Source organism: Tympanuchus pallidicinctus, unplaced genomic scaffold, assembly GCF_026119805.1.
Source record: "Tympanuchus pallidicinctus isolate F22 unplaced genomic scaffold, pur_lepc_1.0 scaffold25, whole genome shotgun sequence".
Classification (NCBI taxonomy): Eukaryota; Metazoa; Chordata; class Aves; order Galliformes; family Phasianidae; genus Tympanuchus; species Tympanuchus pallidicinctus.
Genome location: NW_026294742.1, coordinates 9730295 through 9740790, shown reverse-complemented (window position 1 = coordinate 9740790; position 10496 = coordinate 9730295). Strand labels below are relative to the sequence as shown.

General features: G+C 47.6%; 1 protein-coding gene across 2 annotated transcripts in view; it reads left to right on the top strand.

The window, feature by feature from the left end:
* Positions 1–10496, top strand: part of PPP2R2B (protein phosphatase 2 regulatory subunit Bbeta) — an 87161-nt gene that overhangs the window by 15764 nt on the left and 60901 nt on the right. The window contains exon 2 of one of the 2 annotated variants that reach the window (XM_052689375.1): positions 5350–5427. In XM_052689375.1, the coding sequence (XP_052545335.1) occupies positions 5350–5427 (78 nt within the window). Of the gene's footprint in view, positions 1–5328; positions 5428–10496 lie in introns of those variants that run through there. The other variant, XM_052689374.1, reaches the window with a different exon arrangement.

Below are 10496 nucleotides of genomic sequence, written 5' to 3'. Positions count from 1 at the left end.
AACGGAGCAGGGGCGAAGCGGTCCCTGCGCTCTGGAGGACCCCGCGGAGCACCCAGCGCTGCCCGCTTTCAGCTGCGCACCCTTCCCCGTCCCCTTCCCCGTCCCCATCTCCATCACCCATCGTCCCTTCCCCGCCCGTCTGCAGCTTCGCACGCACAGCAGAACGAAATGCTCCAGAGGGGCCAAGAGAGCAAAGAAATTAGAGAAAAACGTTTTATTTTCTTTCACTCTTCTAAAAATTTCACTGTTCAGCCAATTATGAATTATTTTCCTTCAGGAACCAAACTCACTTTTAGCAATAGCTTGCCAAGCCCAGGATGTTTAACCTCATTTACAGTACGTATTTTCTGGAACATTAAACCCTAAAAGGATTGAAACTTTATTCAGCATCCATATCTCAGCTGCAACCCTCGGCAATGTTTAACATTATGTCTTCCACAGACCGTGTTTTAATAGCCATTGCTAGCCTGTCATGGTTTGAATGGGCTCACTTTAACAAGCACCCAAAAAAGATCGAAGCGCCCATGCGTCCCCAAGGTGGGGGAAGGAACAGCACTATTCTTCTGAAGGGTCTTTAAAAGTCACCAGAGATTGGATTTGCTTAAGAAAAATCTTGAGAGGAGACTCCTTCTCCAAGGACACGGTTTCAAGTATGACTGCACAAAAACATCACTGTCTTCCGCAGCTCTTGTGAGCCAGTGCCAACATTGCGCTTTGGCTTGAGTAAAGGCTTTGGAAAGCTCTAGACAGAGATGGATAAGCTGAACAATGAGAAGCCCTGTTAGGCTTTGGAGGTTTTTTATCATTAATGTGACAGATACATTTACACCCTTCATCCCCAACAATTAAGTGGCCCACGCCTCTGGGCTGCACAGTGCGGCTCCTCCCACAGCCAGGACGACCTTCTCTGGGTAGTTCCAGTCATCTTACACAGCAGCTCGAACTTTGTCCTCTCTTTAACCCTTTGCTCATCTCCCTTGGTTCATATGAAGGCAACAATGAATTTCCCAAAAGCTTTGGCAGGGAAGGCTCCTTGCTGACTTCTGGAACCTGCAGCAGGAGCAGCGCAGCTCTGCTGTTTGCTGCCAATGCACTGCACTGCAGGAGCCCTTCAGAGCGCCGTCAGGACGACATGGAGGGAGCACCAGCCTGCAGTGCCCCATGCCTGGAGAGCACTGTGACTGCTGGGCTTCTTGGCATAGACTTGTGAATTTGGAATGCCAGTGCCTGCTCACTCATTTCGTGCTGTGCATGTTCGTCCTGTTCGAGAGAATTTTCACACATACCAGCAATACTTCTGCAAGGTTTCTGTTAGGGTTTGATCTCCAGTTTGGAAAAGACGCCAACAGTTTTTGCACCCCGCCATGAGTGAAATTGCAGGACTGTCCCGCTAGGGGACACCGGAGCTTACGGCAGAGCAGGTCCTCGGAGCGCGGGGACCTCAGGGGACATCGCCTGCTCGGAGGACTGCTGGGCAGCCCCTCGTGCGATCACGGTACTGTTCACTGAAGCTCCATATTCCTTCTGCGGTTCTACTCCTGGTGAAGAGCCTGCAAAATCCTGCCCATCACGGCGCGCTCTGTGTGCATCCGCTGGCAGAGCAGTGCCCTCGCCCTTATCTCCTGCAGCGCAGAGCTCTGCGGTCCCTGAGCTGTACGTTCCTTTTGCTACGGTGCCACCGGGGCACAGAGCTGGCTGCGTTTGCTTTGAAAAGGTCAGCAGCGAATCTTAACTGCGTATGAATATATCCAGATCTGAAGGGTGAGAAGTGCTCTATGGAGGGTCAGCTTCTGCAGAAATGAATGCTTTCTGTATAGCTTTGTGAGAGGAAAAAAACCCTGTTATTTTAATAGGTCTCCTCAAGGAGCTGGGAAGTTAAAAATTACTCCAACAGACTCTGAGCTCAGCCTTACAGCAGTGAAAACAGACACACACCAAAACTTGCTGGTTTGTAGTTACGAGATATAATCATAAATGGATTGGGAAGTGAAAAGTATTCCTACTTCCCCTCCTTTGAACTACTACAAATTGTAACCTCAGGCACACCGGGGAATGTCCTCATTCTGTGCACAGCACCCAGTCCCCCCAGCACCCACAGGTGTCACACACAGCTCAGGTGGATGCTCTCCCGCTGCTGTACAGCAATCATTGAGTTCCAGAATGGCATGCAGTGCTGTTGGCAGCTGACAGCACACAGCCAGTCTGCACTCACATGCAGCCCTTCCCCAGGTAGATTTGGTTTCAGGGAGATCTCCAACTTCTCAGAATAAAAGAGTGTTGAATTTGCACGCAGAAGAGAGAGGTTTGCAGGCAGGCTTTTTCATACATCAGAATCATGACACACACTTTGCTACTGAAATCCTCTCCTTGCAGGAACTGATGTTCTGAAGGAAACAAGTTCAACACTTACAGATGATGGCTGGCACAGCAGCTCCACGTGGTTTGCTGAGAATTCGTGCAGTCAGTAATGGAGCGTAAAAACACGGCACCATTCATTCAATTCTTCTCCAACACGCCAAATGGAGACTCGGCCGCCAGAGGCCGTACTTCCAGCCTGGTTTCTGCAGTACTGTGGTAGCGATGCTCTGGCAGCCAGGAGGTTGCGGAGGCCGAGGAGTCCTGCCTGCTGTGCGCAGTGCGACCAGCACGGTGCAGGAGAGAAAGCTCCGATGTGAGCAGTGCAGGGCTGAGGACAGGGAGTGACAAAGGCACGGCCAGGATTCAGGGTTTTTTTGACAGGATTCAAAAAAAAATTTTTTTTTTTACAAGTTTCTGCAGTGGATGAATGGAAGCTGTGCCTACTGGCACAAATCCTTACAGCTCTGTGATTCGTATCATTTCTAGACTACAGCGAAGTTCCTAGCAAGCTTACATCCAGCCACAGAGGGACTGCTTGAATGCAAATTCAGGAGATATCGATCTGTTATTCAGGCAACTTTTAATTTGTCTGTTTGAATTCCATTTGTAGAGGCAGAAGGCCATGCCATAAGAACTGGGGATTGCAATGGCAATTGGGAGCTCTGTGTATTTTTTTTTCAATGCCTTGCACACCTGTGGAACTGTTACAACTGCATCACCAGCTCCTGACTCTGAGTCACAAAACAGCTGGCTTTCTTTTGGACCGTGTTCAGCATTTGGATGAGTTCAGACATCTAACTTCACATTCCTATTGCTGAAAGCTCTTCATGAACATCTTCAGCAGCAGCTGTGCCTGGGAAAACTTTGAAAACATGGAGAGAATGTCATCAAACATGTGGTGTTTGTCTTCCTCAGAACAGTCGCACAAAATGAGGCGTGTTTACACACACAGAAATCTTTGCAAAGTGACAGCAAGTGAATTTCGTCTGAAACGTCGGACGTCTCTTATGCAAGTGTTGCATTAATAAAGCTGCAACACAAAGCATTCACAGGTTAGCAAACAGAAGAATAAGGACCAAAGGCTCAAATCAATCTGGTGCTTATGCAGAAGTAATGGTGATGCAGCAGATTTAACTGGGACCTGGCCATTCCTGCAGCGCATCCACATGTCATAAAACCCCACCCCTTACATTAAAGCAGCTGGGAGCACAGCGAGGCGTTCACTCCTTCACTGAGCAAAAGACACTTTGTTCCTCAGACAAACGTTATCAGATGACAGCTATGAACCTCGTGTGAGGCTCCTACAGCGTCCCCACAGTGACTAAACAATAAATAGTAAAATTCTTGTAAGAAGAAAACAGCGACCCCATAAACTTTACCACCATAGTCAGAAAAGGAAGTATTTGTTCACTGGTTTGCTTGGGGTGGAGAATCAGAAATCTTATTATTGTCATGGCCACATACAGAAAATCCCACATGTAAAAATATTCTTGTCTCAGATGGGCTTGATTGCCGTGTTTGCTTTCCAGCCTTTATAATTCACACTTCAAATCAGTGGGGGAAAAAATCGCTGTAACAGCTGTTGATTTGTATGAACTAACTTGCATAAATGTTCTCCCTCCTATCCTTCTGGGAGGAGGCTGAACAAACACGAGCCAGGGAAGCGTATTCCCTTAGCAAAAGTCATCTTCTGGCAACCCAAAGAACTCCGCCAGCTGTGAGCACATTGTCCCAGCAGTGCCGTTTAGTCTCCGATGGGTAAATCTGGTGATGCTGAAACCAGGCAGGGCTCCTCGGGGCTGCAGCACCGCCGGGCGATCAGATCACTTTTAATGTATGCATTGATGTATACATGATACAGATTGACTGCTATTAATATACAAAACCCAGTCATCAAACTAAACAAAAATAGACAGAAATCTCATGGATTTCTGCACGGATGGGCCATGGGAGAATCTGAGGAACTCAGTTCCATCTTGGACCACATCTTATCTTCCTTGTCTCAGGTGTTCCTTTTCTTCTGGGGGGAAGTATCAGGTTTGGGCTGTATCTCAGTGTGACTCCCACGTGAGCCTGAGATCACTGCAAGGTGCTCAGATTTTCTGTTCCAGGTTTCCCTGGTGTGTCATACAGGTATGATGGCACTTCCTGCCTTTGCAGATCCACTGTGCTGCTTTCTTCTTGTTCAAAAAGTGCTCCAGGATGAAATGCTCTGGGAAATGCTCTGCAAGTTGTCCTCTGAGGCTGAGGAATTTTTGTGTGATGTGAAAAGGGAAATTTTGCTGAGCTGTCAATAAGCTGAGGGGTAGCAGTAGATAAAATCCTCATTTCTCTGATATTATAACAGAGTATTGCTATGGCAGCAAGAACAGCTGAGAGCTGCATCTTGCTGGTGTGCCCTCTGGTCGACGTGCCTCCAGTACTCTTTTAAAGCAACTCCGGTGCTCTTCTGCTTCCGAGGGGATTTTGGTAATGGTGTGATGTACTGTACTGTGACTTCATTCTGATGGGGTTTGTTAGCAATCACTCACCATGAGACGGGCCCTAAGTTGGAAAAAATACCACGTCAGTGGTAGTAGTAAGTTCTCATTTTCTGTTTGACTCTCCCTTTAACGGCGGTGGGAAGGGTTGGGGCCATTAGTATTCTGATGGAGAGAGGCTGTGACAAAGAGTGTGACTGCGGGGCCTCCTGACTGCTCTGTGTGCTGCTGTGATGTGAGGGGACGGCTCCGACTGCACCATTCTGGGACTGGCCCTGAGATGGCACAGAGCACACAGACGGGCGATTCATAGGGCAGGCACAATGCTGCCAGCACTGCCACACTGACCCTGCGTGCTGGGGGGAGAATGATACCAGGTGAGTTTATTTTCACAGAGACTGTAGATATTCCTGTGCCAGTTTATGTGTACGTATGTATGTGTTTTCTTGAGAAAGGGCAACCTGTATTCCAAAGTCATCGCATCTTCATTCTGCATGTGCTTCCTCGGCAGGACTTGGAAACCTCATGCAGGATGTGCTGTGGTGCTTCAGTCAGGTGAAGGGAACCATCGATGTTGGGGTGACAGAAGGTAGGTTCAGTTTCCCCTTTTGTTGGCTGCAGTCACAAAGTCCTCATTTGTCACCTACTTCTTGCACAGGGCTGCCTGGGTGCTGGTGGGTGAAGAGAGAAGGCGCACTTCTTTTCTCTCCTGCTTTCCTGGTGTAGAGATGGTAGAGGGGGTGGTAACCAAAATTAGCTGTTGGTTTAATTGGAGGGCATTCTTATTTAATAGCATAATAATACCTGAAATACGTTTCCTTGTTTTTGAGCTTTTATTTGCTTGAATGTCTTAGTGTGTGTGACACACTGCTCCACCGTAACATCCTTCCTGAGAATCAGCTGGGTTCCATTCCTGGGTGACATAACATTGACTTGCTGCCCTTTCTTGTACTGGCATTAAAAATTAATTGCACAGACACAGATATGTATCTATGAGATACATGCATCTTCAAAGGTAAGGAGGAGCTGGTGCAGGTGTATGGGAGGTTCAGGAGCTGAGGGTAGCTGCTAGGGGAGCTTGCAGCTTTCAGGGTGATCTGAGCTCATGAATCGCTTTGGTACTTTTCCATCCACAAGCGTTCAACCAACACGTGAACTGCAAACACATGGGCAACTGAAAGGAATTAATGCATTCCTTTCTCCTGCCCTTAAAACTGAATGTGTTCATGCTGCCCTGTTCCTCCTATGATGACCATTTGGTGCTCAGCTCCATACTGGGCTTCCTCCTATATTTTCTTATTCCCGTTTCACTCTTCTATCTTGCTTTCTCTTACTGCATTGCTTATTAATCCATCAATTCTTTTCCTCCTTTACTTCACATTTTGTTCCCCTCTGTACTTTGTCTCTCACAGACAAATGAGTGCCACCTGCCTCTTCTAGTCCTCCCAGCACGTGCAGTGTTTTGGAGCTGCAGGGAGGCCAAACGCAGCAGAGAAGTTCTGTTTTCTGACGTGCAGAGCAGGCAGTTGCTGTTAGCATAGAGACCTTTTGCACTTGCACATGCATTTGCTGTGTAATTGTGGATGTGCTGGAGAGCACAGACTGTTCTGTGAGGACCCGCTGCAGGCTCGCCATGCGCCAGACAGGCACAACCACACAAGGGTGCTGACTGGTGGGATGGAAGTGCATGGGCAGGGCAGTGCTCACATTGCTGCCAGGCAGCGCTGCGCAGACAGCATGGGCTGCATCTCATCCCTCTGACAGAGCGGCCTGGGGAAGAGCTTGCCCAGAAATGCAGCAGGGTATGGAAAGGTGCTGCTAGAAGTGCTGCTCCTCACAGCTCCACTTACTAAGGTGCTTTTTGCAAAAATATTTTCAAAAGTTTCATGCTTTTACTGTATAATCAGGAAATCATTTCAAGTGGTCCGAAGCACTTGTTTGTTGGTCCATTATTCATTTGTTCATTGATTAATGAAACACAAGGTTTCCTCTTCTTACTCACTTTCCCTTTTTTAGTGTAGCCAGGCACAAACTGAAGACCATAAGCTTTTATTTTTTAAATTTGAGACTCAGTGCTGAAGGAACGCAGAGCCGCAATGGCAGGGTGCAGTGACAGTGCAAAGTCATGGCCTGCAGCAGTGATGGAGCACCTGGTGGAAGGCTCAGCTGCATGCAATGTACTGAGTGATGGAAGGGCTGGAGCCGGGATCCACCCCACCCCAGCCCTCATTTAAGGCTCTGCAGTGGAGGTGTGAGTGTTTTGCTGGAGGTCCTGAGATCTTGTAAGGGTAAGCAGATTTTCTTCCATTGTTTTGGTGTCTATAGCTGTGTTGAGTGTATCTTCACCTGCTGCAGACTGGTGCTTTATTGCTCTACTGTCATTGCTGTGTGTTCTATCACGTTATAACATTACATAGGAAGAACCTGCAATCTTTTTCTTGGGGTATTCAGGAGACAGAGAGCAGAAGAGGGATACAGATAAGGCTGTGAAACCAGTGACAAAAAGGTGTCTGGGTTCGTCAGGTCTGATCAACAGGTGCACATGGGCTCAGTGTGACTAAGAGTTCTGTTTTGCTGGTTTTGTTTGTGCTTGTGTGTGAATACAGGCACGTATGTGTTCAGATGTGTGTAATAAGAGTTATGTGTTCTACTTGTGCCTATATCACACCTCCCTTTCTGCTCAACAGAAGTTCATCTGTAACTTGTTTGTTCTATGCCAGTCTTCATGGCACATTTCTGACCTTCAGAAATCTTGGTAATATTCAAGCTGTCTGAATTTTGGCTATTAATGGGATGCATGCAGTTATATTTGAAAGGAGGTGCTACTGTTATGTTGATGGAGTTCTGCACCTTCCAGTGAGGCAGAGCATCCTTAAGCTGGATGCAATGCTATTATTCTAGATCTAAGCTGCGGTAGAGAATAATTCTGTGTTTGTTCCTTTCCCTGCACATATAAACCCTCACAGAGATACTCATGGACTCTATCATTCAGTTCTTTTCTTGTTGGTTGCTTTTTTTTATCTTTGAATGTGGTGTCACAATTGCCCTGTGAGCATATATAGCAAAGCTGCCTGCTGGAGAAACACCACCTTGAGAGTGGCTCAGTTATGTTGGCCTCACTGCAGTCAGATGTTTTTCCTGGGGTCTGGAATACTGTGCAGCTGGAACACCCCCCAGTCCTAGCAGGCTTCTGCCACCAACAGCCGCTTCCAGCTCACCTGAGGTTTTATCACAGCTGCCTGATCTGTTCACCCCATTGTCCACAAGTGATACCAGTAGCTCCAAATGAGGGGCTGTTTACTCCTTCAATATTGAATGGCTGTCTGTGGGCTCACCAAGCTGACTCAGAGCCTGCTTTATGCTCCCGTGTGTTTTCATTTCTGTGTTTCTTGCTAATTAAGCTCAGGTGTGTAACCCTGCATGCGAGGTGAGATTCCATTTGTCAATGGAACATAAAAACTGACTGTATTCAAACAGGTGCAGCCCACAATAATGATGGTGAAGGCTTTTTATTTTGTTACATGACTATGATGAAGTGGAATGAATCTTCTTAGGGAATGTTTGTGTCTGTCTTTAAGTGCCTATTTTTCAGCACTGGTGGAAGATACCCACATCCATACAGAGCATGGCAGAGAGGCACGGCACTCATATTTGTTCTACATGTGGGTCTCAGTGGTGGCTTCTGTTCCATGATGAATTTCCTGGTAAACCTTAAGCAAGTCACTGTGCAGCTCTGCATGGGCTGACCTTATTCCAGAAGAATTAACTTTCTCAGGTATGCTTGCATAAGAAGCAGACACAGCTGATTGTTAGTAAAGAAACTGCTTGTTTTGAAGTCTTTAAATGGAACAAACTGTGTTTATTGGAGAGGTGGAACCACCAAGAAGCAGACTGTGAGACAGGGCAGCCTGGGCACAGACCTCTCTTAAACTGATTTCTCACTTCAGTTTCAGCAGATTGTGCTGATGGAGTAGTTTGTTTGGGACTTGATAACTGCCAAGAGCTCCATGGGAACTTCTATAAACCTCAAATCCTGCGTAGTCAGAAGGGTAATGCTGCCTCAGAGCCCACGAAGTACGAGGCGGTTCATTCACTGCGGGGTGACCCAGCTCTGGGTTGTCCTGAATAAAGCAGCACACCGGCGTGCTGCCGCCTGCTGCCGTTTCTCCCTGTCACACTGCCTGCAGGTAACCATGTGTGTGCTGCCTCCCTGTGCCCTCCTGCACATGCAGGCGTAGCAGTGTGGGAAGGGTGCAACTAGAAGAGCCATGCACACGGGTTTTTTTGTAGAAGTTGAATGTTTCCTTCAGAACTGTTCTCAGATGATGCGGCTTTGGGGCTTTCTCTAAAATCTCTCTGGCTCCCAAATCTGTCCATCCATGCAGTTAGCTGTGCACAGTCTTTTCCAGATGTTGTTCTAAAACACTGATGATAACTGAGGCTCTTTGATCATCAGAGAAATCTAAGTGCAGTTTTCACATCTGTAATGTGGTTTAATTACGCACACCACACCCAGCTTTCCTCTGTAATTACAACAGGAAATATTTATCACTTTCTCAGATGAGCCTGGATGTGGCTTCCAGGTCCAGATAAACAGCACTGTTTGTTTCAGAGGTAGTTTCATGTTTCCAGATGAGAGTGTGGAATAATGTCATTGTGTGAGTCATGCATGAGCGTATGCAGGTAGTTGCCATAAAGAGTACTTGGTAAAATACTGCCTCCTTATTTCCTGGGGTGGATTTAAGGTACACAAGTGAAGGTGGCTGATCAAGTATTATTGTGTGATGCAGATGTAGTGAGCAGGATGGCTTTGCCTTGTTTGCAGTGAGACCTGCAGTTTCCTTACAAGACCAGAGAGTATCTTTTTAATAAAGAGACAAATGTGCAGTGAAAAGCTTCTCTCCTCAGTCCATAGGTGCTTTGCATCTTGTTGGTATAAATGCAGTCATATTGTCATTGTCTGACAATGCAAATGAGGCTGCAGGGAGATGATGAAACTGAACAGCAAACTGATCTTGTGCTCACATGACACAGCAATGTTGGGTGAGATGGTCCTAAAACAGAAACTTGTCCATGGAGTACCTAAACATCAGGAAAATGGGAGATTAGACTGGCAACTTGTCATGCTATGCCCTTCCAGTCTGCTCTCCTGAAGCTGATACTTTCCATCATGTGCACCTGAGTGGTGCTACAGAGCTGGTGCAGGGTTTGGATTGCACTCGGATTGTGAGATTTGTGCCCTAAGCTCCAACCACGAGAGCTCTGTTTTGCTGCCTAAATGCTGTGTGTGTAACTGGGTGTTAGGAAGGCAGAATTACGAGTACCTCTCTAGAATAACCTGAAATACGGCGAAATACGTTGTGACTGTGTGTTACGCTTTGTTTCCCAGTGCTCTCTGTGAACCTTCAGGTTGCTCCCCGTCCCCCACCCGCAATCTGAGGGAGCAAAGCCACTCTGCTGCTCTGACCCCCGAAGGCAGCACGTAACTGACGTTACCTTGGAAATCTCATTCGCGTTTTGCTTTTGCACCGGGAGAGCGGCGGCGTTTAAGAGCACGATGGCCGGCCAGGCTCCGCGCTCCCCCCGCCCCGCCGCATGCGGCCGCAGCGATCGCGGCTCCTCTGCTGCTCGGCGGCGGAGGGGCAGCGGCCGGGCCCG